Source organism: Penicillium riverlandense (genome assembly GCF_028828495.1).
Source record: "Penicillium riverlandense strain IBT 135883 chromosome Unknown utg000003l_segment0_segment0, whole genome shotgun sequence".
Taxonomy (NCBI): Eukaryota; Fungi; Ascomycota; class Eurotiomycetes; order Eurotiales; family Aspergillaceae; genus Penicillium; species Penicillium riverlandense.
The window spans coordinates 2,067,104-2,092,690 of NW_026643196.1; the positions used below are offsets into that span (position 1 = coordinate 2,067,104).

At 52.3% G+C, this 25,587-nt stretch overlaps 9 protein-coding genes across 9 annotated transcripts; 3 read left to right on the forward strand and 6 right to left on the reverse strand.

The window, feature by feature from the left end:
- Positions 1–215: 215 nt before the first annotated feature.
- Positions 216–6,406, reverse strand: N7474_004494 (protein kinase RIM15; the record flags this gene model as incomplete). Its single annotated transcript, XM_057195909.1, has 3 exons — positions 216–5,798; positions 5,853–6,312; positions 6,360–6,406. 3 exons carry the CDS (start codon positions 6,404–6,406, stop codon positions 216–218), a joined length of 6,090 nt encoding a protein of 2,029 aa, XP_057053305.1.
- Positions 6,407–7,940: 1,534 nt separating this feature from the next.
- Positions 7,941–10,505, forward strand: N7474_004495 (Zn(II)2Cys6 transcription factor; the record flags this gene model as incomplete). The annotated part of the gene is made up of 6 exons (XM_057195910.1): positions 7,941–8,045; positions 8,109–8,472; positions 8,533–8,954; positions 9,010–9,219; positions 9,274–9,440; positions 9,509–10,505. 6 exons carry the CDS (start codon positions 7,941–7,943, stop codon positions 10,503–10,505), a joined length of 2,265 nt encoding a protein of 754 aa, XP_057053306.1.
- Positions 10,506–10,575: 70 nt separating this feature from the next.
- On the reverse strand, positions 10,576–12,623 carry N7474_004496 (GMC family oxidoreductase; the record flags this gene model as incomplete). Its single annotated transcript, XM_057195911.1, has 5 exons — positions 10,576–10,619; positions 10,673–11,174; positions 11,239–12,112; positions 12,160–12,189; positions 12,247–12,623. The coding sequence occupies 5 exons, from the start codon at positions 12,621–12,623 to the stop codon at positions 10,576–10,578; spliced, it is 1,827 nt and encodes a 608-aa protein (XP_057053307.1).
- A 651-nt stretch (positions 12,624–13,274) lies between these two features.
- On the forward strand, positions 13,275–13,800 carry N7474_004497 (uncharacterized protein; the record flags this gene model as incomplete). The annotated part of the gene is made up of 2 exons (XM_057195912.1): positions 13,275–13,541; positions 13,615–13,800. 2 exons carry the CDS (start codon positions 13,275–13,277, stop codon positions 13,798–13,800), a joined length of 453 nt encoding a protein of 150 aa, XP_057053308.1.
- Positions 13,801–14,286: 486 nt separating this feature from the next.
- N7474_004498 (putative endo-1,4-beta-glucanase) lies at positions 14,287–15,363 on the reverse strand (the record flags this gene model as incomplete). The annotated part of the gene is made up of 1 exon (XM_057195913.1): positions 14,287–15,363. The coding sequence occupies one exon, from the start codon at positions 15,361–15,363 to the stop codon at positions 14,287–14,289; it is 1,077 nt and encodes a 358-aa protein (XP_057053309.1).
- Positions 15,364–16,340: 977 nt separating this feature from the next.
- On the reverse strand, positions 16,341–17,384 carry N7474_004499 (uncharacterized protein; the record flags this gene model as incomplete). The annotated part of the gene is made up of 1 exon (XM_057195914.1): positions 16,341–17,384. One exon carries the CDS (start codon positions 17,382–17,384, stop codon positions 16,341–16,343), a length of 1,044 nt encoding a protein of 347 aa, XP_057053310.1.
- A 2,535-nt stretch (positions 17,385–19,919) lies between these two features.
- N7474_004500 (uncharacterized protein) lies at positions 19,920–21,786 on the forward strand (the record flags this gene model as incomplete). The annotated part of the gene is made up of 5 exons (XM_057195915.1): positions 19,920–20,258; positions 20,311–20,357; positions 20,410–20,463; positions 20,517–21,561; positions 21,616–21,786. 5 exons carry the CDS (start codon positions 19,920–19,922, stop codon positions 21,784–21,786), a joined length of 1,656 nt encoding a protein of 551 aa, XP_057053311.1.
- Positions 21,787–22,429: 643 nt separating this feature from the next.
- N7474_004501 (aminotransferase class IV) lies at positions 22,430–23,395 on the reverse strand (the record flags this gene model as incomplete). Its single annotated transcript, XM_057195916.1, has 1 exon — positions 22,430–23,395. One exon carries the CDS (start codon positions 23,393–23,395, stop codon positions 22,430–22,432), a length of 966 nt encoding a protein of 321 aa, XP_057053312.1.
- Positions 23,396–23,771: 376 nt separating this feature from the next.
- N7474_004502 (uncharacterized protein) lies at positions 23,772–24,652 on the reverse strand (the record flags this gene model as incomplete). The annotated part of the gene is made up of 3 exons (XM_057195917.1): positions 23,772–24,199; positions 24,252–24,316; positions 24,375–24,652. The coding sequence occupies 3 exons, from the start codon at positions 24,650–24,652 to the stop codon at positions 23,772–23,774; spliced, it is 771 nt and encodes a 256-aa protein (XP_057053313.1).
- Positions 24,653–25,587: the final 935 nt, after the last annotated feature.

The following is a 25,587-nucleotide window of genomic DNA, read 5'->3' on the forward strand; positions in this document are numbered from 1 at the left end:
CCTGCTCCAAGAAAACACTCGAACAGTTGGGAGAGGACATAAGAGACGTGAGAGGGACATGCTCGCAGAGACAGAAAAAAGAACAAGTATACAGAGGAAATGCAGCAAACTATGTGGATAGAAGGAGAAGAAAGAAAAGAAGGAAAAACAAAATGTCCGAAACATCTTGCGCGGATCAACCACGAAGCAATTTGCTAAGCTGCAGCATGCGAGCTCTATCGCTTGAACATGGACGACAGATCCAATCGATGATACCGCTCCGGGGCACGCGGCGTTTGCTCCGGATCCAGACTGGGAGAAGGATGAAGGGGGCGCGGCGTCGCTTCGGAATCCGGGGTCGGGGGGTAGTCGGTGTCGACGCCGGAACCCGGATCCATGCTGCCAGGCACTTTGACTTCGGGGGTGATTGGTGGAGCATCAGACGGGGCGGAACTGTCAAACGGAGGAGTTGTCTGGCCCTCGGTCAGGTTGGCGGAGCTCGTCTTCGGCTCCGGCTGGTGGGACACGGGACCCGAGTAGATCGACGTATCGGTATGGGCGAGAGAAGGCCGTCGGTGAGGACCGGGGTCTGTAGGAGGAGAGTTGAGAGGGCTAAGCGACTCCAGCTCCGGCTCCTCGGGGATGCTGAGACCCTCAAGGTGCTCTTCGAGGGTGGTACTGCCAGGCGACCCCAGGACCGACTCCTCCTCGATGAAGTCAGGATCAAGCGACTCCTCGCCCTTCAGTTTAAGTGCCTCTCTCTCCTTTTTGAGAAGCTCTTCACTCCCGCTGACCACACTGCCTCGGCTATTTGTTCGCATCATCTCAATGCCCAGCTTGGAACCAGGGCGGCGGTTTCGGGCTGGTGGACTGCGACGGGCCTGGGCATTCCCAAGTTCTTCATCCTCGTCGTCGCCGGACTCGGCACACTCGTAACGCTTCCTCTCCAAGGACTCCCGTTTAGCACGAATGGCTTCACTGGACCGCTGTTTGCGCGGGGTGAGGGCGCCGCTGGCATCCATCGCGGCGGGTGCCGAGGCAGCATGGAGAAGATGTGGGATAGGCGGAGCCTTCGGGTCTGGGCTGCCCGGGTGTGTATTCGTATCTTCAGAAATACCCAATCCACCCTGACCTTGCTCCCAGTCGTCGGTATGGCGGCTAATAATCACAGGGACTTCTTCCGGCTTGATCGACTCCATGTCACCAAAGACACTGCTGCTAACCGAATCGTCCCGGCTGGATCCCCGATAGGAACTGGGGGGATTGGGAACGAATCCAGAGGACGCCGAGCTCGGGCTATCATCGGTAGGCGGAGGATTCTGTCGAGCATTTGGCATAGGCACCGCCAGAGGCTGCGAGGGGGTGTAGTCCTTTGGAGGAGGCTTCCACAAGCACCATTTGCACAGCGCTTCCGTTAGCTTAGACAGCGTCGGGGGCTTTTGGATCAGTGCGTCAAAGTAGTGGGTTTCCGGAAGATCTTTCAGGTAGCCCGTGACGGCGATGATCGGGGTATGTCTGTTAGGACTGCGAGTCTCCCGTACCATTCGTGAAAAATCCGCACCGTTCACCTGAGGCAGTTTGTACTCGGTCATGATAATATCAAACTGAACTTCGCTGAGAGCGTACCGCACGGCTTCGGCGCCGTTTGTGACGGTGATGGTTCGACAGCGAAGCTTCTCAAAAAGACGTTCCATAACCAAGCGCGAGACTGGATGATCCTCGCAGATAAGCACATCCAATGGACGGAAGAACGGTCCTTCGGAGAAATTGAACTGTGACATGCGGCGAGAGCTCTGCCGCCGGCGTTGAACTTTGAGTAACGCTTTTGTGCGATGATCTTCATTGTCGGACGAAGACGGAGAGATGTCAAATAGCTGACTTCGGCGTTTGTGATGCGACGGCACGAAAGACTCCTTAGATAGCATTGACAGGTCACCCTCTTGAGACCCAATTGTCTGTGAACGAGCTCGACTGGCCGGAGCACTGCCGTGTCGTTGGCTGGAAGAATGCTTTTCGGGGGAATGAGTCGGCATCCTGCTGTTCTTGACTGGCGAAGATGCCATCGAGCCAAGCCGAAAGTTGGGCACACGGTTTTGGTCGACGGAAGACGGCTGGAGATTCCCACTCGACTGGTACGAAGTGGCCGACGAAGAGCCAGATGTCTTACGGCGTTCCGAAGTGTTACCCGTGCTGAATTGGACCAGAAGTGGCGATGACGGCTGCGACGGCCTGCTGGGCGAGGAGGCCGCCTGGCTCACGCTCGAAGGAGAGGAAGGACGGTTGTTGCCCTTGCTCTGAGACATGGTGCGTTGAAGTCCCATTGGCAGTGGACTGCTCTCCAGAGAAGGCTGCACCGATGCCTGACCGGCCGAGGATGAGCTTGATTGGCGGTGCTGCGTCTGCATGGCTTCTTGGCGCATCTTCTGGATCACATCCTTGTTGGCCTTCTCCAGCATTGGCAGGTTTTTGAAATTGAAACTGCCAAAGTCATCGGCCGGCGCCGGCTCGCTCAATCTCCGGCTGCGAGAATCACGGGCGTCACGAACATGAGGTGGGATGTGCAACGGCATCAACGGTCGCTTCATTGAATTGACTTGCGAGCGAACTTTGAACAGCGCATCGTGAGGACGGTCTGGAATTGCCCCAGTAGTGGCCGGCTCTGGGTCGCTAGGTTCATCCTCCATTTCTTCTGCAAAAGCCTGAAGAGTGGCGCCTCGTGCATCAAAGTATTCCGTGTCCTCTGGGTTTTCAAGGTTGGGAACGAACTGCGCCTTATCCTCCAAGAGCGTATCCCAATTGATGTCAGAGAACCAGGGATGGGCGCGGATTTCTGCTCCACCATTTGGGAATTTCTCCTCCACGTTGGCTCCGATGCGTTCTCGCGGGTTGAGAGTCATGAGTTTGTTCATCAGATCCAGTGATTCGGGAGAGGTATACTCCTCTGGGTTCTCGGGCCAGTTGATCTTTCGCTGGAGGATATTCTCGAACACTTCGTCCGGAGTCGACGCGTTGAAAGGCGGATACCCGAAAATGAACTCGAACATGATGCAACCGAGAGACCACCAATCACTGATCTCGTCTTGGCCAACCCCGTTGATCGTTTCCGGGGCTAGATAGTCAGGAGTGCCGACGAAACGCCGATTGTGGTCTTCCGGATCAAAGAGTGCCATCACCGGCGGGAGCATGGTTTGTTGCGGAGGCGTATTGTGAGAGACGGGGTTGCTGAAAGTCGGTTGAAGCGCATAGAGTTGAGGAGACTCGCCTGGTTCGCTTTGGCCTTCTTCCTCGGCCAGGCTGCTTGAGAACATGCTGGGCGATGCCACTGGGAGCTCGTTAACACCCTCATTGAGAGAGAATGTCCTGAACATTCCATTCAGACTGTCACTGCCCGCACTGTCGCTTCGATACCCCGAGGCCCGGCGAGAACTCTGCCGACTAAGAGCGGTTTGGTTGAGACTGAAGTAGGAAGGCTGGCTGGCAGCAACTTCTGGAGTCATCAGAGGGGTGGAGTTAGGAGAGGAGCCAGCCTGGAAGTCAAACGAAGCCGATCGGGAAGAGGCGACCGAAATAGCTCGAGGGAAAGGCCCTTGTCGAAGCAGATCTGGCGCAGGTTCATTGGGGCTCTTGAGCACGCGCTTCTGACGACCTACCAGACCCATCCGGGACAAGCCAAAGTCGGTCAATTTCAGGTGGCCGGTCTGGTCAATCAACAAATTATCGGGTTTCAAGTCGCGATGGACGATTCCACGGTCATGGAGGTGCTCAACACCAAGCACAACCTCAGCAGCATACCTCTTAGCCCAATCTTCCGGCAGCCCGCCCAAAACCTTCACCAGGGAAGCGCAGTCGCCTCCATTGAGATACTCCATGACCAGATAGAGGTACTCCTTGCTGGAGAATGTCCAATAGAGTTTGGCAACAAAGTCACTCTCCCCTTGCCACATCATGATGGCTCGCTCCGCCTTGACATTGGTGACCTGATTTTTGGCGATCATGTCGGCCTTCTTCAGCACCTTAATGGCAAAATATTCACCGGTGGATTTCTTTTTGGACAGATAAACACTACCAAACGCGCCCTTACTGATCGGTTTGATAATTTCAAAGTCTTTGATCGAGGTGGGAGCGGGACGAGGTTGTTGGCTCACCGAGGGGAGGCGTGGAGAGGCTGGCGGCTTTGCAACATCGGAAGAAGTCGCCGAAGACTGTCGGCGATGGTGGCGACAACTGTGATGAGCCAATTCACCCGCATACGCAGAAGGCGACACCACTGGGGACGTGATGCTGTCCGTGCCGGTTGAGTGTCGAGGCTTGGGCATTCGTAACGGGGAGTGAGGGCCTGAAAGCCGAGCAGGCGATGGCTGTCGTCGAGGCGAGCTAGACAACCCTGGAAGCACCAAGCTTCGGCGCTTCCGGTCCAAGCTCCGTTCGGAAGAAGGAGAGTCTGTCCGGACAGCGCCGGGAAACATGGAAGTTGATGGCATGCTGCTGTCGCTGCTTTCCCCGGCGTCCATGTCAACCAGTGACAAACCCCGACGGGATGGTTGCGATGTGCTCAACACCGCAGCAGCGCTCTTATGGGATCGCGGTGTCGGGCATTCCATGGGGCTATTGGTCCCAGTCGAAACTGCCGCGGACGAAGACGATCTGGTTTCTGAACCCTGCGAGGGCATCCCCCGTTCAGAAGTGTTGCGCATGGACATGGTCAATGCTGACGTCGGTGTTGCTCGCCGTGGCGCAGGCCCAGACGATAGCGCTGGAAGCACTCCCTGGCTGGCAGTCTGAACTAGAGGCACATCCACCATCAGGTCACCAGTGCTGACATTGTCGGTCACATTTTCGGCTTCCTGCGGGACACCCTCGTCGGATGTGCAGGAAGAAGAATCACTGAGCTGTCCGGCAGCAATCCGCTGTGCCTTGCTGAGGGCTGCCGTGATACACTCCTCCACCAACACCGTATATTCGATCCGGATCCGTTCCGCGTATTCAACGATCTTGCGATGCCGATCAACGGCATCGATCTTGGCCTTGGCCAATTGCTCTGTGTCGGATGATAACGCCGCCAGGCCCTGCTCCTGTTCCAACGTATTGGAGCTGGGGGACTGCCACTGCAGCACTTGAGAGATGCGGGATTCAGATTGCGGTGAGAGGGTGCGGAATTCGTCGCTGTTGTCTGAGCGCGATGATTCCTTGATGATCGGCATGCTGATCTCCAGGGCCGTGTCGCAGAGGTCGAGGACCAGCTCAACGATACGAGCCAACGGTCGGCGCACGGTGAACGCGCGAGGCCGCCCTGGGCTGATTCCGGATGCTGAATGATCGCGCGAGCGAGGTGGAGTGCCCGGAGCAGAACTAACATTGGACGCCAGGCCAGACGTCGGGGCAGAGCTTGTAGGAGAGGGGCCGATAGGTAACCCCTTGTACTCGGGCTGAGGTAGTGGTGCCAGAACACCATCACTACCGGTCAATGGTCTTCCTTGACGACTCTCGAGGGCATCCAACACTTTGACGATGACATGCCGGTGTTCGTTGAGGTTTTCCTGGGCAATCTGGACATCCACTTCGGCCCGATGTTCCTGCAGACACAAATCCGAATGTTTCTCAAACCACCACGGTGTGATTTGACGTTCACAGATGCGACATAGGACCGGCGTCGGGGCAGGGTGTTTGGAAGGGTCGGGTTCGTTCGCGGCCGCCTCGGCTAGGATGGTCAAGTAGTTCGCTAGCACCTCAGCACCGACACCCAAGGACTCCACCAGCAGCGGTGGCAGATCGATGGTCACTTCTCGCGGTTCGGTAAACGGCCGTAGCATCCACATGGTCTATATCAAAGGCAGAGTCAGCGATGTTTCCCGCACAGGTATTATCAGACATACATGGCCAGTTTGGTCGTCCGTCCGATCATACACCATGATTCCTTGTCCCTCCATGGTGAGCAGATTGTGCTTAGGCTCTTCCTCTTCCGTCTTGGGAGCGCTTGCGCTCTCCAATGGTTCTTCCTTGTCGTTTCCATGGTCGGTATCCAAAGATTGCGATTCCGGGGAGTCCTTCAGCACCGAGTCAGGGCCCATCTGTACCGCGAAGCGAATGAACCGGCTCCGCGAGTCGTCCACCTTCATGGCCTCGATGGCATCGCCAAATACGTCCTTGTTCCCGACCAGAATATCCGCCATCATCTGGCCCTCGACCGAGTCGGGGGACGATCCCACCACCTGTTTCCATGACGGGCTGACCCATTTGATGCGGCCGTCCAGGTCCAGATTCACGATGACGTTCAACGTCTGCTCGGCCGCCTCCTTCAAGTCTTCTCGTTCCTCTCGCATATCCTCGTTGAAGCTCAGCTTCGGATTGATATTCCGGGACTCCTGTCGCAACGCCGTGACGGCGGGGGAGCCAGGAATTGAGGGTTGGGGGAGCCATTGCCCGCCATGTTGACGCGCCGGGCGGACCAAGCGGGTTTCCGAATCCACCAAGAAGCAAAAACGAAGGCACAGTCTGTGCGTGTATTGAAACCGAGTCCGAACTGCTATCGCAGAGCCCAGCAGAACCTCTGCCAGGCAGAGCGGGCGCCCTTGAGGGAGGTTATCGATTCATTCGGCTCATCAGCAGGCCATGGCGTGAGATGTCGGGGCAAAGCAACAAGGGCAGCGAGTCTTCCTGCACAGTGATTGCCAGTGGCGGATCCCACTGGTGTTTCTTTTTGGGGGTGTTGGTCAAATCGATACCGGCACGGACAGCGGCGTGGAAGGGCAGCGGGAAAGCGTGTTTAAGCGGAGACGATCGCGACAACGGCGCGTAGAACCATGGACAACGGTCCAGCCCAGAGGAGGCGGGCAACAAAAAAGGAAGTACCAGTGGTCGAGCCGAGGTGAAGTAGAGGGAAAGCAGACTGAGGGTGAAGAAAGAAGCAACAGATGGAGGAGGGAGAGGATGGAAGTGTTCGGGGGTGGGACGGGTGTCTGATTGGGCGAGGCGAGACAGGGCGGTCGCTCACTGACGGAGCGTCCTTACTTCGAACCTACAATAATCATAATTACATATCACACATTCCAGGGTCATTTGCAGTCATGTCATGTCTTTTCCGGGGGGACGCTATCCATTTGCCATTTCCATGTGTGCCTCCCATCCACACTCTCGTCTCCCGACCCCGTTCAAAAGTACCTCCTGTCTGGGGTACCTACAACTATGTACTGGTCTCATCGAATCCCTGTCTGTCTTGGCCGTTCTGCCCCTTCATGCCGGCCCATTAGGATGTCATTCCGCCCATCGCCGCCCTGAGTGGACGCCACGGAGAGTCGTCCCCCTCCAACCCGCGTCACTGCCGATCGAGACGGCTCCCGTTTCAACCGTGACTAACGTTCCGAATCACCTGATGGTCCTGTTCTGGTTCGTGCCCGCTTCCGGGGCTGATCATCGCAGTACCCCGGATCGGTTTCCGCAGGACGGCCCAATTGGCAGGACATGGGTGAAAGTGCATGCGACCCTTGGCGAGGACATGCTGAAGCTAGATTACGTACAATCTGCAGGACTCTGCAGGACGTTGTGCCGATAGTTCTCATCGCTCATCTCTATTACGTAGCACTCGAATGACGACCCGATAAGCAGAGCTCCGACGGAGGTCCTTGGATATACCCCGCAATATAGTTCTGAGATATATAATCACGGCGTCATATCCTCGATCACCAGACATGGCCTCCTCCAAGGTTTGCAATTAACTCCGACCAATTATTGGTCGAACCTTTCTTCCTCTTCATTCCACGAGAATTCAATTCAATGAAATATTCAGTCCAGGTAGTAGTCACGTGTGGCTGATCTCTTGCCTCAGGCAGCTGGTAATTCAGGCACCAAGGTGTCAATCCCCTGGTAACTATCTGCTTTGTAATGGCAACTCCAACAACCTCAATATCCATAAACCATGAGCAGTCGGCGGGAACATTGCATGTTCCTTCAAAATTAGACTAGACATGGCCCCCACAGCTCCAGCGGAGGACCCCAGCGCTCGGCGCAAGCGGACCGGAAGAAAGTATACCTCGCGAGCCTGCGAGGAATGTCGCCGTCGCCGAGCCAAGGTGATTAGATCGATCCCCCTCACGCATCTCAAATAATCTGTAGCTGAAAAGACGGCAATACAGTGTGATGGCACCAGACCATCCTGCACCCGCTGCCTCGACCGCGGTGTCCGCTGCCTATATTCCACCGCCGAGGACGGGCGCCAGCCAGCTCCCAAGTCCTATGTGGTGATGCTGCGGCACCGGATCGAGATGCTGGAGCGGGTGTTAGAATCTCACGGCATTGATCCGGATACATCTGTTGCGCAGATGATGGCCGAAATGGATGTTCCTGATCAATGCGTTGATCCCAGTGGTTGTTCGAAGCTGGATGATCTGTGCGGCACGTTTGATGGCGCGTTGACGCTGGATGAGTCCTTGAATTTTGATCAGGATGGCGAAGTGCGGTATTTTGGCCCAACAAGCGGGCGGTTGTTGTTCTTGTCGGGTAAGTGGGTGGGCTCGCACTTTTTGCCGTATTATGGCCTGCTGAGAACGACAACTCTAGATCCTGAGAAAGAAAAGGTCGAGCAAACAGACGCTTCCGGCGCGGCATATCCCGAGTCAATTGGCTGCAGACATTTTCTCAATATCGATCACGATATCGATTCCATACCGGACGAACTCCAATCCCACTTGCTCGACCTATTCTTCGAGTGGGAACAGCCGTGGTACCCGGTGATCAACGAGAAACTTTTCCGGGAGAGTCTAGCCTGCGGTGGCCGATACTGCAGTCCGCTCTTACTGAATTGCCTCCTGGCATTGGGCTCACGCTATTCAGACCGTCTGGAAGTGCGAACAGACCCCAATGACTCCAATACGGCCGGCAAGATGTTCATCGAGAAAGCCGAGCGATTGATTCAGCATGATCTCAAATGGCCCAGTATTACCACTATCCAGTCACTTACCATCATGAACATGATGTACGTGGTAAGTGACCTCTGGCGAACACGTGGATGGCGCCGGCACGCTAATTCTGGACCAGGCAATGGGATCTGATGCGGCGGGATGGCTGCATCAGGGGATGGCGATTCGCCTAGCGTTGGATATGGGGTTCAACATGGACCCCGCTGTTCTTGCGGGAACGGTCTCTCTTCCTCCGATTGAGATCGAGCTTCGAAGACAGATTTACTGGGCCTTGTACTGCCATGATAAATTGGCAGCTAGCTACACGGGCCGCGTGTGCACTTTACTGGTAGGTCGGAGTGGCAGCGGTACTTCATCACTTGCCTGATAATGCTACATCCAGGACTCCCAGGGCGTGGTCAACAAGCCGTCCCTTGAATGCGCAGGACACATCCATCTCCCCTCCTCAATCAATGGCAAATCCCGAGCCGCCTCGCCGAGAGACGTGACGCAACTGCAGCGCGCGATGATCGATCTGTGTCATATCCTGGAAAGAATACTACTCTCACTGTACGCAAGATCTTGGTCTTGATTCACAGAGAATTCTTAATTATATGCTAACTCTACATACTCTCCAGATGGTCCCCCAAGCCCCTCCTCCACCCGCACCAACGCGCCGCATTCTTCGAGTCGTGCATCCTCGACCTGAAAACATGGCACTATGACCTCGCCCCGGAACTAAAGATCGATCGTCCTTCCGGACAATCTCAGTTCCCACACGCTTATACGCTCTGCATGGTATACCACACTGTATACATCCTCCTCTGCGGACCCTTCCTATCCAAACAACCCCACGTCACAGAAAAGAACCAGAATCCCTCCTCTCTTCCCACCCTCAAAGAGCAAACCCCCGAGAACATCATCGCTTGCAAAGCAAGCACAGTCAGCCTTTCCTCAGCGCGGGCTATGTGCCTCACTGCGCAGAAATACCGCCAGGCCTTCGGCAGCTTCAAACTCAGTCCCATCACGCCCACCCACTCCATTCTCTCCGCAGCGTTGATTATAATCGATAGTGGATGCTCTGCAAGCCAGACTCTACCGGGAACTGGCACAGAAGACAATTCTCCCTTCTGTTCTTCCTCGGGTCCGTCGCGCACTACTGCGCTCGCGCTTTGTTTGCAGGTTCTACGGGAGTTGTCGACGTCTTGGAATATTGCAAAGCGGATTGGGAGGAACTTGGAGAAGTTGTACTGTCAGAAACTGAGCTGTGCTGAGCAGCCAGGCTTAGCTGCGCCGACAGAAGGACACGGCGCCGGCTCTCGGGGTCATGGACAGGCTGCCGGCGCGGGTCTTTCTCACAACTCTGACCCTCCAACGGTAGATCCCTCTATGGATCTGGGAAGTATGTCGACACAACCTGCATCTCTCCTATCAAATGATCCCTATATCGACTCGTTCACTATTCCAGCCTACGAGGGAGTGCCGGCCGGAAACAATGATTATAACACTGAGGTGCCTAACTCTGGCGATCTTTTCGCCCACAACCTCGGCTTTGCCTTCTCGCCAGACTGTCTCCCGAGCGATTACAACATATTCGACACCCTGAACCAAATGTATCTAGAAGAGATGTGGTGACTGAATAATATAATGATATCTGACTCTTCCTCCGGCTTGCATTTGTGTATACCATCAAATCGAGAAAGTATCAAGATGCTGCAATCTCGGCAGCGATCTTCTCGGCCAGCATATCTAAGGGAGTATCAGTACTTTGCAAATATGACTGGACCGAAAGAGAAACTTACAAACTGTGGATTGAGGATGGCCGGGCGGTAAAATAGGAAATGCACTCGCATCGACGACACGCAGACCCTCAACCCCAAATACGCGCGCGTGATTGTCGACAACAGCCATACTGTCGTTCACAAGTCCCATTTTGCAGGTACATGCAGCGTGATAGATGGTCATGACTGTATTCCTGATACTTTCGAGTATCTCCGCATCTGTTTGGACGCTGGCCCCAGGGAAGTACTCAAGACCAATGATGACGGGTGCCATTGCCTTGCTTTGGAATGCGGCGCGGATGCGTTTGTAGGCCGCAACTGCGACTTTCTGGTCTGTGTCTGTGGCCAGCCAGTTGGGATTGATCACTGGTAGATCTGCCGTGTCGGCGGAGCAAATGGTCACATTCCCGCGCGATGTTGGGGATACCATGCTCGCTATGATGGTGGCATACTCGTACCCATCGTGAGGTTGTTGTGCAAATGGATCCGACAAGTTTCCAACAAATGCAGATCCTGCCAGGTACTGTTCGGTCTTCATCAGTTCATGCAATTAGTTAGTTGGAAAGATCGAGATCCACCGGACTCACCTCGATCTCTGGCCAATCTGCAGGGAACCAGGCCAGTTCATGCTCATTTGCAGCGGAAAATCCTGTTCGAGACGATAGGGGCAGCTTCTCGAAACCAAGATAGTCTGTCGACGGGTTGGTCAGAACTCCCGTTCTGAGTGTGGTCCACGTTGTGATTTGGTAGCTATAGTACCATGGACTGGCAGCGAGCTTGGTGAAAGTGTCCACGGCCACCCGAAAAGAAGGCCCGAACATGGTATGGTCCCACATATTCTGACCAACTCCAGGCAGGTCCGCGATGACATTGATGCCATGGGCTTGGAGAGTGGCGGCTGGCCCGATGCCCGACACCATCAACAGCTGCGGTGATTGAAAGGCGCCGGCGGACACGATCACTTCCTTGGTTGCAGTCAATGTAAACCGGCCATTTTGCTCAACTTCAACTCCAACCGCTCTTTTCTGTGCGTTGAATAGGATCTTCTTAGTCAAGGTGGTTTGGTAAACCGACAATGTGGTATAGCCCAGTGACCCCCGTAGAAACCCCGACTCTGAGCTGCTTCTGGTCTGATCCGACTGTCGAATGGTCATGGCACAAAACTGGCGGCCCATCAACCTGCCGCCGTTGAAGTCCTGCGTCTCATTGATCCCAATCGCTTGCAAGCCTCCAGATACCCAGGTAGAAAAGGGCATGGCATACCGGGGGTATGACACTTCAACGGGCTGCCCGGTCTTATCGTAGGACGAGCGGTTGTAGGGCACTGTGGCATTGCCGAACCGGTACCCATCGGGGGGTGTGAAAGCGATTGTCTTCTTGTAGAAGGGGAACACGTTCTCAAAGAGGTAGCTGGGATCATCAACAAGCTCGGCCCATCTGGTCATTGAATCCCTGGATGGTCTGGTCTGTGTTAGCCCGATGTAGGACCTGCAAGTGGATATTCGTACCGTTGATAGATCATGAAGTTAACAGCTGACCTAGCGAGTGCAAGTCAGTACGTTCAGACGTCTGGGAATAAGGAGAATTTGCCATACGATCCACCAACACACTTCCCTCTGGGATAATGGATATCACGATCATTGGCACCTGGAACGCGATTCGCCACAAATGCCCAGTCGATTGACGTCGCGGTCCGGACGTCTGCACCCGCCCCGAGACTGGCTGCGCCTGGAATTGAAGTGATTGGACGCACCACCTCGTAGTATCCTCCTGCCTCGACCACGGCCACCTGGAAGCCTTGCTGCGCTAGACGTGAACCGATTGTCATCCCGGCAGTGCCTCCACCAATCACCACATAGTCATATGGTGTGTTTTCGGCCACAGGTTGATCAAAAGGCGCACAATCTGCGAAGCATGATTGGGAGGCCACTATAAATAGTGCCGAAAACAACAGGATGATCGAGAGCAACATCAAGTCACAAAGATGTGGAATGTGGAAGCGAAAGGGTTTCCCAAAGTTGTGTGAAGGAACAAAGCCATCTGGCTCCAGACTACGGAAGATCAGTCGCGCCTTCCTTTGTAGGTAGATGCGATGCGTCACTGTTTTAGATTCTACGAAGACACGAAAATATGTCGATTGGCGTGATAATTTATGCCTAGAGGATCGATGGTGTGGGAGATGTACATTCTCCAACCCAGACATCTGTGGTATATGATATCAACACCAGGCATAATTTACACAAAGACCTGAAACTGACTTCACTCGATATTTACATCTGAATGCAAACTGTTGATTACGATCAAGTAGGAAATACACTCTATATAGCTTATCGCAGGCTACCTGCCGCCTGCAATGAAAATATTAGGGCAAGGATCAATCAGGGCACCACTTAGGTTAACTTTTTTTGGAATTTGTGACCATTGCTGCCATTGCGGGACTCTCCAGTCATTCACTGCCGGGTTTTTTGTGCCCTGTACTATAAAAATGCATTCAAATGCTTTCTCTCTACTCTTTCTCCCAGTCTTATCTTCCTACTTCAGACACCACCGTACCACCTCACACCCTTTGCCCTATCCAAAAGTGATATCAGTATTCACTGAGATCCACGCTTATCAATCTGGAATGGCGAGAACCACTTCGTTCTTTTCGAAACACCCCAACATCGGTACTGACCCTACGATGAAGACGACGAGAGACTTCAACCGTCTCGCCCGCCAGCGAGGCTGGGATCCTGATTCCACAGTGTGGAAACTCCATTGGAATGACTTCATCAGCGCAAAGCTTGACGGTCTCTTCGGTGGGCGTGATAAGGACCTGAAAACTTGGCAGGAGGTCTGCGGCAAGTTGGGCCTGCGGGGGGATTTTTCGTCGTTCAACAAGTGTAAGAAGGTAAGCGAAGACCTACACAGGCCTGGTAGTGAGTCTGAATCAAGAATAGATTTGCTGAAATTGAATTCATCAGGCTCTGGCTCGGGTGAACGCGAATATTGTTGATCTCCTAGAGTGCTGGGCCACTGGAAAACGTCCTCGCATGTTCAGATCCCGCGAGGAGCTGGAGCACTACACCAAAGTTCATCGGAAGTTCTTCCCCCGCAGCCATGCCAAACAAAGCCGTATTCTACGTATCTTTCTGAAGAACATGGCTTAACACAGGGCTCAAATGCAAAGCTTGGAGTAATTGAGACGGACTGAAGAATACTCTTAACTACGGAACCAATCCAATCTTGATTCTGGACCCAAATATCTACTTCCCATTCATCTCTCTGGATCTCTTCATTAAATTTTGAATAGTCAGGTTCACGGCTTGACTACTTTGACACGAAGAACCCTCAGCTTCATGCTACAGAAGCTTGCGCTTTCGCCCATTTCGATAATCCACAAGCGCCTCGGACACATCCAACCTGCTTCAGCCACACAGGAAGACTTGGCTCAAACATTTACTGAGACCCATCGACAGCCTTAAAGCCCACTATTTGACCGAGATTACCATGGACTGATTCACGACAAAGCTATTTTGGATACTCTGGAATGGATGACGATGGTGTAGTAAATATATACTCTCTCTCCCCCCCCCCTCTCTCTGTGTGTGTGTGTGGAGAAAATCAATGATTTGAACTCTTGAACTTCACGCATCCTAAACAGCTGTAGGAACACATTGGGAGTAATATGGATTCAAGGAAGAGCAGGTCGCCTGCACATTGCAAGCCGTGAATCCAGACCAACCCGATCCCCCGCATTGACCATATACAGTTTGGGTAGAACTACCTTGAGTAGTAGTACTGGTACGGGTACTGGTGGTGGTGGTGGTGGTAGTGGTGGTAGTAGTCTTGCCGCCTGTGGTTGTCGTCAAGGTTGTTGGCCGGGTTGTTGTAGTTGAGGTTTTACTGGATATAGTAGTAGTCGGAGCGACTCCGCCGGTCCCAGTCACCGGAGTTCCAGATGCAGTAATACTCGATGAGGACTGTGAAACAGACACAGCCCCACTGTAAAGGGTTGGTCCTGGGACAATATAGGTGGACAGAGACGTGAATATGTTGACGAGGATACCAGGATCCGTTTCACTATAAAGCGCAGTACCCAGCACACCCGAAGGCTGGTCAGTTCCCGAGCCGGTGATTTGGAGATTGATGCATTGAGGATAGTTCTGTGCGCCGTCCGCTGTTCCCGCGCTATGGAGGGCGATCAACTCGTTGCGCAGCACATAGTACCCGGGTGCGATTGTAGGGGGGATCTCGACAAGCCAGCTGTTATTGTTCGCGATCAGTTGATCGTTTCCCCACGTACCGGGAACCACACTGTCATCAACTAGACCAACGGCGTCAATCTTGAAAAATTCCAATTTAGTCTTGTCAACTGTCTCGCAGCTATCGCCGCAATTGGCCAGGTAGGTGATGACAGGTCCATGATGAGTGTCTGGCCATGTAGTCCATTGCAAGTTGACCTTATCGCCAGCAGCGACCACCGCGTGCCCCTTGGCGTTGGTTGCATTGAGATGGCAGATAATATCCGAGGTGCCGTATTGATCAGGCATAATGAACCCATTAGAGGTATTTGGGGTTTCCCAGGCGATGACGACCGGTGGATCTGTCTCGTAGGGATCCACGCTGATATCCCATCCGTCGTAGGAGACGCCATTGATGACGACGTTGCTAATGTGGCCGTGACCGGCAACTAAAGCGGCCAACAACAGAAGTTCGACACCGCGAGGCATGCTGGAACGCGAAATGTAATAGAGAATGTAGATACAATGCTTCAGAGTGTTCGATGTGTGCGAGACAAATGACAACCAGCCAGAGTTGGATCTTAGCTTTACTGATCTTCTTTAGGCACAAGCGGCGAGGAAGGCAACTTTATAGGCAGTTGAAACGCCGCTTCTTCTTAACCCTGCAACGTAGTCGGATGATACTTGTCATCCTATTAGTGGGTTATGTATCGATATAGTCAAGACCCCCGTCCATTGGAAGGCCAAGAACTCAACGAACAGGGTAAGGTAACAGAGTCCAGGATAATTTGACAAATTGGATGAATTGCATCTTTATATCAAGTTTCATACCAGCCACCTAGCCATGCGTTTGGTTAAGTTGGTGACATCGGCGAGCATACCCCGTGTCAAGATAGGTGAAGTGGACAGATTGGTTCTGAGTGAAGCAATAGTATATTGTGAAGATTTGAGGGGTACACGGGAGTTTGATCCGGTACTAATTTGGAAATGACGCCTTGCAGTATCTTCAGGTAGCGGCTGGACGGATTAATTTTCGCCAAGCGCCCTTGGCATACAGGTTGAAACATCAGTTGTGCCAACCCCGGATAATCTGACGGCGGAGTTGATTGAACGGAGCCTTACAGTGTACGCCTGTCACGACAGTGTAATATCAACAACGATACATAAATCAGGGCAATTTCCAACGGTTCGGTCGTATATGGGCTGCTTCTCTTGTTGTTGGGTATAGTCATAGGCCATCGCCAGAACCCCTTCGTTGACAGGAAAATAGAAGCAATATATAGGGCAAAAGCCTACAGGGAGGCGATCCTAGCGTATTACATTTTATCCGGTTAGGCTACTGAAGTAGGTGATTATAGAGGAGAATTTTTGTAAATTATATGATGAGGGGGGATCCGTAAATACACCTATAGCGAAATGCACTATATCCATGGATTGAAATATAGTCCCTAGTGGCTTTTCTGCCATTAGACCGTGACTCGGCGAGCCTTGAGATATTCGTAATCCGGCATAGAGTCCCGAACAGCCTTCTCAATAATCTGGGAAGCCTCCTCTCCAAACTCAGCCTTCCACTTTTCGGCTTCAGCCGCGATATCAACGTTCGCAGGCGTTTTGTCCTTGACAACACCCTTCGATGCATGCAGCGTAGAGAGCATGATGGACTGAGCGACACGATCCCGTTCACTCATTTTGGCGAGCGCGGCTTCGGCATTCTTGTCATTCCACTCGTACTGCACTTCACTCGGGTCCAGGCCCACGCGCTCACAGAATTTTTGCACGGCCTCTGGGTTGTGGATGACGTCGTAGGCGTCCAGCACCAGTGGCTGGGTTGGCACATCCGGCTGCTCCAAGCACCATTCATATAGCATCCGTGTCCAGCGCAGCGTCAAGCTGCTTGCAGTAGCTCCCTTAATCGCATCCTCGTCAATAAAACCGGCGGAGGACATCTTGTTCATGGCCCGGTACAGCGACGGCCACGCCAACGCTGGGTGGCGGATAACGAATGCCATCTGCCAAGAGCGCAGGTACTCATCCGGCAGGACAGTCTCGTTCTTCGAAGAGAAGGTCTGCCTGGATCCGTAGCTCTCGGGCATTTTAATAGCGAAATCATTAAAGTGTTTCGTGCTCGTGGTGCCGCGCATCATTTTCTCGAAGGAGGCTGGATTGAAGACCCAGAAGGCGTGTTCTTTGGCAAACATCATCTTGTTTTCATCCTGCGCTCGTTTCGAGTATTCTTCCAAACTGTCCACGGCCTCCTGGAAGGCGGCCTGCACTTTTTTCGTCTCGTCATCAGCCCACTGATCGAGCGGCTTCTTCTTATTGACGCTGAGAAGGAAAGCATCATAGAAGAAGTAGCCGCCCTTTTCGGTAGTGAGAACATTTGAACGGTTGTGAATATTCAAAACCTTCACCAGTAAATTTGAGGCGGTGCGTGGAACACTGATGAGAAGAAGTCGGCGGGGAGGTTTTGTGGCGGAGCCATTGGTAGAGGCGTTGTTGGCAGCGGTCATTGTGGCGGAGAGTAGTAAATAAGCTTAAAGTGATCTTGGGCAATGAGGGTGCGAGGCGATGGCTAATTTCAAGGTCAAATGGCGTGATATACGATCTTAAATATTCCGGCCCATGTCCACAAATCAACAAATCATTTTGACGGTGCCTAAACGGCGCGCTACTCAAACGTCGGCGCTCGGCGTCGGTGTTTCTCGTTGCAGAACAGGACCGAAAGTGGGGAGCCCATGCTCAGCAGTTTGGCCCATTATTGGGCTCACACTGATTGATCGACACTAGAAATAGTCGTTCAGGGAATACACAGAGTCAGGTGTTTCGGGGATCGGGCGTTAGTGTCTCCGAGTGGTCTCCGCGGGCGCAGACGTGTCTTGTTGGGAGACAAGAGTTCCCCGATGTTACATCCATTGAGAGCCTTTCAGGTAATGTTTAAGTAGGCATCTCTTTGAGTAAGCGGATTCGGGTGAATACTGTCATTTGCGCCGTCGGTCACACCGTTCGTTCACTACAGACTTGCGGAGGATATCAAGCACTCCTTTCCCGTGCAACATGTGCAGGTTTTCTGTGCTTATGGTCGTCCAAAGACTAGGCAACCTTCTTGGCAATTGTCTTCCTTTCCCACGCAACTAGGCTTGAGAAAGCCATCAATCAGAATGTGGTCGCAGGCAAGAAAGAATATGGACATGGACAATTTGCCCCGCAGCTGTCCAGCCATGACGTTGTTCTACTTGGCTAATCAGCAACACTTGGATCCTACTGCAAGAGACATCGTGGCTGCCGTCCTCGAGGCCATAAACTCAGAGTTCAGCGCGTTTAAGAGGCACAAAAGGCACGAGTACTGGCAAAATTTCGCTAGATCAAAGGCGATTTCATCCGATCATGACCTTGAGCACTTATGAACTTCATACAACATGAAGAGGAAGCGTGACTGATCTGTAAAGTGTCAGCTATTTAGGAAGGAACAGCGATAAAAACCTAAGCACGAATAAAGAGAAATCACTCTCATATTTAGAGAGCACATACATATGCACCATGGATTAACGAGTATTACTACCAAGCTTAAAAGGGACTACATGGTTGTGCATACTGAACGAGTCCAGAGCTCGTGAAAGTGAGTCCCCCCGTCGAGACTTTGCGACACCTTGGTGCGTGTAGAGAGCCTATGTAACTACTGTCATCTGCTTAGAGGGAATCCACACCACCACGGTGTTGCTAAAAAGCCCAAAAGGAACGTAAAAATTAGAGAGCAGTTGCAGGCCTCCTACAGAATCATGACAGAAGAATGTGTCGTACATTTGAAAGATTCATTATTTGACCCCTTCGTCGACTACTGAGGCATTCTCAAAAAGGCAACCTTGAAATATGTCGGAACTATGGTTCGGGCAGGTAGTTACCTCTATTGCATACCATACATGTGATGAGGTGCATCGGATCATGACCAGGTTCCGAACAATATGTTGAATCAAGCTTTAAACACAAGTTACCTAGTGGCTGGCTAATTTTGAAAGACCTACTACGTTGGTGGCGCTTGTTGCAGAATTACGAGGAACAACAGTAGGGGTACTGTCTAGATGGTATTATGCATTTGCTCCTGGCCGTAGAACCGTGATTGTGCTATCATTTTGTGAGTGTGTGCTGCCAGCAAATACTATGTCGCGTGACCTCAGCCATAGCCGATCTGCGACGGCCACTGCGTATTTGTATCTTAGCGAAGAATAGCGACCAATGGGGGCTTCTAGTGTCAGCAAGCACAAGCAAATCTTTACCGAATGGCCTGCCGTAGCAAGGACGATCCCCGATAAACTCGAGATCCTCAACGGTCGACATATATGCATGCAGGGAAGTAGCCGCACCCCTGATCCCTCCTGTTGATCAGCTCACTGATTCTTTAGGCAAGTCCAAGCATGTACGGGGAGGCCGAAAATGCAACCTGACCAATCCCCGACCGGATGCACGGTCCTGTCCGCCAAGCAGAAACCCAAACTGAAAAGCAACGCCGCTCAGCTCAGCCGAGTCTGTCCGCTCTCTCCCACTTGACTTTTTTCAAGTGGCTCCAGCCAATGGCCCAATAAAAACCCACCAAAGAAGCAGTCCTGCCAATCACCGCGCCTCACCACGCGATCCAAAGGTTCCAAGCTTTCCGCCCCACTGGACATGTGCGACAAGCGGCCCAGGGGTGGGCCATGACGACATTTTCCCCACTGGTGGCTTTGCTCATCCAATGAAGAGCCAGCTGCAAATGAGAAATGCCCCTAAGCCAAACTCAGTAAAGCCATTTTGTGTCGGAGGAAGCCTGTGCCACGCATCCGAGTGGACTAGAACCCCTATCAGTGGCCCTACGCGGTGCCCACTGCAACAAGGCGAACAGGAAGAAAAAGTTTTTTAAAGAAGCGCGGCGGCAGCCTCACTCGTATTTATCGTTCGTGGGGCGGCTTTTTCTTTTTCCCTTGTTCCCCTTCTTCACTCTCATTGCTTTCTTTTTAATCCCTCGTGCCACGACCTGCCTTATCCGACCATCGATCTAACTCCCATCTACAACCATGGCGGAGATATCTCCCGCACCGCCCGCTTACGAGGAAAACATCTTGCGCAAACGACATGGAACGCGCCAACTCGAAATCATTGGACCCGATGGCCAGCATCGCAAGGTGGATGCGGCCGACCTCAACGAGGCCGACGCCGAGTTGGCGACCAAGTTTGGTTACAACCCAGTGTTTAAGAGAGAATTCGGATACCTGTCGACCTTCTCGTTCGCGGTTTCTATCAGTGGTCTGTTCTCGACGATCATGACCACCATGTCGTACCCTCTAGAAGCCGGCGGTTCTAGCTCGGTCGTCTGGTCCTGGTTTATCTCTGGTGCTGGCTGCATGTGCATTGCTGTGAGTCGTAGTTGGAGAGATATTAAAAACACAAGACTTATACAACGAATAGTGCTCTGTCGCTGAATTGGTTTCCGCGTACCCGACCTCGGGAGGATTGTGAGTGTTGCTTCTAGCAATTGTAGAAATATATTGCTAACAGGATGTCCAGGTACTTCACGATCTCTCGGTTGGCGCCTCCTAAATGGGTCCCGTCGATTAGTTGGTAAGATATGGCTCCACCCGATCTACGCTAATCCGCTTGCTCACGATGATCAGGTTTACTGGCTGGCTCAACCTCCTGGGTCAGGTTGCTGGTGTCGCTTCCTCCGAGTATGGTGCCGCGCAGATGCTTCTAGCCGCTGTCTCGATGAGCAGGGACTTCAACTACACCATTAGCACCAACGCTACCATTGGCGTCATGGCGGCCCTCACCGTGATCACGGGTCTCGTCAACTCTCTGTCAACCTACTGGATGGAGAAGATGACCAAGTTCTATGTCATCTTCCATGTTTGCGTTCTTGTCGCTTGCTCCATTGCTCTCCTGGTCCTGACCGAGAACAAACACGATGCCTCGTACGTTTTCACTCATGTGGAATCGGGGAGTGGCTGGGAACCCATTGGTTTCAGTTGGCTGTTTGGTTTCTTGTCCGTCAGCTGGACCATGACCGACTATGATGCGACGGCGCACATTACGGAGGAGATCAACCAACCCGAGAAGAAGGCCCCCTGGGCCATCTCGCTGGCTATGCTGTTCACTTATCTCGGTGGATTCTTGTTTAATATCGTCCTGTGCTTCTGCATGGGTAACCCTCACCACATCCTGAACTCCAAGATGGAGCAGCCCGTGGCGCAGATTTTCTACAACAGCCTTGGCAAGGGCGGCGGTATGTTCTTTACCATCGCCGCTCTGATCATTATCAAGTTCGTCACCTTCACCGCCATGCAGGCTCTGGGCCGGACTGTCTTCGCCTTCTCGCGTGACCGCCTGATGCCTTTCTCGAGTGTCTGGACCAAAGTGAACAAGTGGACCGGCACTCCTCTGTATGCCGTGTGGATCTCTACTTTCTTCTGCATTGCCATCAATCTGATTGGCCTGGGATCCTATGCTGCCATCTCTGGTGTCTTCACGGTCTGCTCCATTGCTCTGGACTGGAGTTACTGTATCCCCGTTCTGTGCAAGCTATTGTTCGGCAAATTCGAGGCCGGCCCGTGGCACATGGGTACTCTTAGTGTGTTCATCAATATCTGGGCCTGTCTCTGGACGTTGTTCGTCAGCATCATCTTCGTCCTCCCCACTGGACGTCCTGTTACCCCCAGCACCGTATGTTTTATCCCTTTGGTTTGATATCATTTTGTATCTGCTGACAAACCTCAGATGAACTATGCCTGTGTCTTCCTAATGGCTGTTCTGTTAGCCGCCTTGGTTTACTGGGTTTTCCGTGGTCGCAAAGTCTACACGGGACCAGTTACCGAGGCTGTGGCCGATGACCTCTCGGAAAGTGAACAGATCGTCGCTGAGAAAACTGACAAAGGTGTCTCCGTATGATCTTGCCGACTATTTTCGCCAGAATTGCCCCGATTGCGACTCTCTCTACCTTCCGGAAAAAGACCAAAATCCCCATAGCGACCTGCCTCCAATTCCGATCGATGATTGTACGCCCTCCCCAACTCACAAACAAGCCCTGACTCTATATTTCGCCTATTCGCCCTCTTAACACCTATGCGCCAATCCATTGACCGAAATTCGGAGCCTTCCCTTTCGCTATCCAACAACCCCTAATTCCGGAAACGCGTCCTTGCCATCACCTCACCATAGCGGCATGAATCCTGATCTCACCACCGCGCCTTTTCGAAGCCCAGCGACATTCGGACCGGAATCACGTAATGCGGCGTGCCATATTCGAGAAGAGTAGAACTATGCCTACGAATGAACGCGTCTTTTGTATGTGTCTACCATCATGTGTACATAACTGACCGTTTTGAATGGATTGTATATAGCCAACCATTTTTTTTTTAATATTTCCACTGCAGACACAGGATAGATACCCTTTCATTCATCCATAACAACATTTCGTCATCTACTGAGTCCGCCTGTGGGATTCCCGGGCGCCAAGTTCCCATACAAGTCAACTATCTTGAAAACCGACGAAGGCCCTACTGCGATCCATTCACATTTGGCCCTATGCGCCCTAATATTGAACCTCAAAGCTGTAGGCCGGATCATAATGCATGGCCCAGTATCCATCCCAGATCTTCTTGGTTATGGGCCCGATCTCCCCGTCCTTGACCGGCTGACCATCCAACGAGGTTATGGGCATGATGCCCCCGGCCGTCGTGCACATGAAAATTTCGTCAGATTGATATCCCAATTCGACTGGCACAACCTCCATGCGAACCTCAATTCCATTGGCCCGTGCCACCTCGATCACAGTCTTGCGAGTCACACCCTCCAGGACACCACGGTCTGGCGTATAGATAACGCCATTCTTGACCAAAACAATGTTGTATCCGGAACCTTCCGTGAGATTTGCGTCTCCATCCGTGAGGAACGGGTATGTAGCACCGCGATCAGCCGCTTCGAACAGTCCTCGCGTCAGATCCCCCCATTGTAGATTCTTGACTGTCGGGTCCATAGACCCAGGTGGAACGCGTCGCACGGTACGCGCTACGACGGCCCTGCCTCCTCCCCCAAGCTGCATCTCAGGCTCCATGACCCAGACGTAGGGCTGAACAAACATGTAGAGGCTATTGACCAGCTCTTCATTGCTGCTAACGCTGCGCAGATGCCGCAGACCTCGGGTCACAATCAGCTCGACATAGGCATCGCGGATTCCGCTCTTGGACACCATGTCGATTAGAATCTTCTTTATTTCTTCGCGTGGCAGCGGTAATTTGAGTCGCAGCTTTGTGCAGCTGGAATCGATTCGGGAAAGGTGATCGTCCAACCGAAAGAAGCGTCCATTCCAGACGGCAGGGACATCGTAGGTCAGGTCGCTGTGCAGGAAGCCTTGATCGAGCAGGGGAATACGAGCTTCGTGTAGCGGTACAAGCTCTCCTTCTATCCAAGCAACTCCCCTAGCGAATGGATTGCTGCTTGTTTCGAGGTCGGCTTTTCGGGCGTTGTATCCCGCGAACACTTCTTTCATAGACGCCATATTGTACGTCTTATTAAACGATTAAGCGCGATCGGATGAGGAGGTGTTTGACAGCAGTCAGCGCTCAGTATTGCAGAGGGTATTCCAAAGTGCAACAAACTCGATCTACATGGTAAAGCCTCCACTATAGCCGCACACCAATTGCCCAAACAGGTATACGCCGCGAGGCCCCCCGCACTTCCCATTACAAATCTGGATTGACTGCGTCAGCCGAGAGAGCCTGATCATATCAGAGATAATAAATTTTAGTTTCTCAATGAGCTTTTGTCTAGGTAACTTCTTTAGGGTATCATGAAAGTCATGTTTTCCAATAGATGCACATCTAGTTCTTCTTCAGACATTAGCCGCCCGCTATACAAATAAAAGAACTCTACTTTCAAGGCCTCAAGATAGCAAAATCCTGGCTCAGTGACCGGGCCGGTGCCTTGTCATGCCATGCAATGGTCTCGCCTGGAGGGTTCACCGTCGGGCTTGCCATCTCGTCTAGCTCGACATGTCCGTTGGTGTCCCGAGTGACGTTATAATCCCTAGTCACAAATATTTCTCGCTGTGAGCCGGTGAGCTCCTGCTCTGTGCCTAATGGGTTCATGCTATCGAGTGACCCCCGGCGCCGTGAAGAGCTTCCAGTCCCGTAACCAAGTTTTCGTGCAGAGGGGTAGGATGAGCCGCCTGATCGGCTGGAGGTAACGATGTCATGGCGGAGGACATATCGACGGAATAACGGCGCCATGCTCGGGAGATTCACACAGACAACTCCGACACTTGTTTCAACGGCTGTCCAGACAGTTCCTTGTGTACCGTCCCCTATATAGTCACGTTAGGGCACATTCCTGTCACGAAGAGGCACGCAACTTACAAAGCGGGTCGGGGTCATTAGGAGGTGTCAGCAGCACTATTCGTACAATGCTAATTATAGAGACGCTGTAACACAGTCAAATAATTAGCTAGTGTTTCGAGTATTGGTCAGGGGTAAACATACAAAGTCCCCAAACCGAAGATAGCAATGAGCGCAGCTCTCTCGCCGACGGGTCGATTCAATCCCCAGACAATAGGAACAGGCAAAACAAGAATAAAGACGTCGGTTATGAGGTTTGTGCTTGCAATTGCCCGAAAGTAAACAACCGAGTTGATGCAATGGCCCGGCAATTCTTTATTCCATGCCCTGGCGATAGGATCGCATTGAAAGATACCACTGAAAAGGGCACCAATCGTCCAGGCAATGAGCATGCCGGTCGCGAAGATGAGCGCTTTGCGCATTTTGGGACTGGATCCAAATAGTCTCCAATAGAAGAGCACCATAGACAGTTTGATGGCTGGCATGCACAAAGCGTAGAACTGAGTCACTGTGTAGAGGGCCTTAAAATTGGGGAATAGCAGTATTAGCAGTCATCGAGAAACGGGGAAATCTCCAACCGGTGTTTTTACCATCAAAAAGCATTTTATGGAACCGTCCGGGTTCGATATGTGGTTTGTGTGTCTTCCCAAATTGCATTTTACGCCTATTTAATCCATGGCGGGTTAATCTCGAGATCTATAGTCGTAGATGGTTGACTCACAAACAAACTGAACGATATTGAGAGAATATGACAATATCTATCAAGAACTGGTCAGACTTTCCCACATGATTGGTATTGTACTGCCCTACCATAGCCACCAGACTACACCAGTCATCCCACCAGAAGCCCGAGTGTGTGGCATAACGAGAGAGAAAGCGAAATATTTCTGAAAGTGTCGCAATTATTAGCATGGCAATGGATACGCCAACTATCAATGGCTGCTGGCCCAAGAAGGCCATGGTGACCACAGAGTCTACGAAGGGCTCTGGGTCATGAAGGGCAACAACAACTCAGAAGATGGAATTGAAAGATTTTGAATTATTATTCGAAGTTTTCTTACAGGATTAACCTCGAGCCCTGGAACCCATGGAATAATCACGGGCCCCCAACCACAGCTCAAGTACGTAGTATGAGCATGGGTAGTTCCCTGAAACAATCCACCTGTTCTACATCCCTGCCGGTTGGGTGGCTGCCTTCATCCCAGCAAGCTTAACTATTGAAGTACGTAAACGAGCCCCACAGCTCGGTCGCCCGACCCCAGGACCGAACACCCAATCGCAACATGGTAACTTCACTGGTTGGATCCGCGAATCCTTCAACTAAAGTCTGATGTTCACTAAGCAGTATGTAACCTAT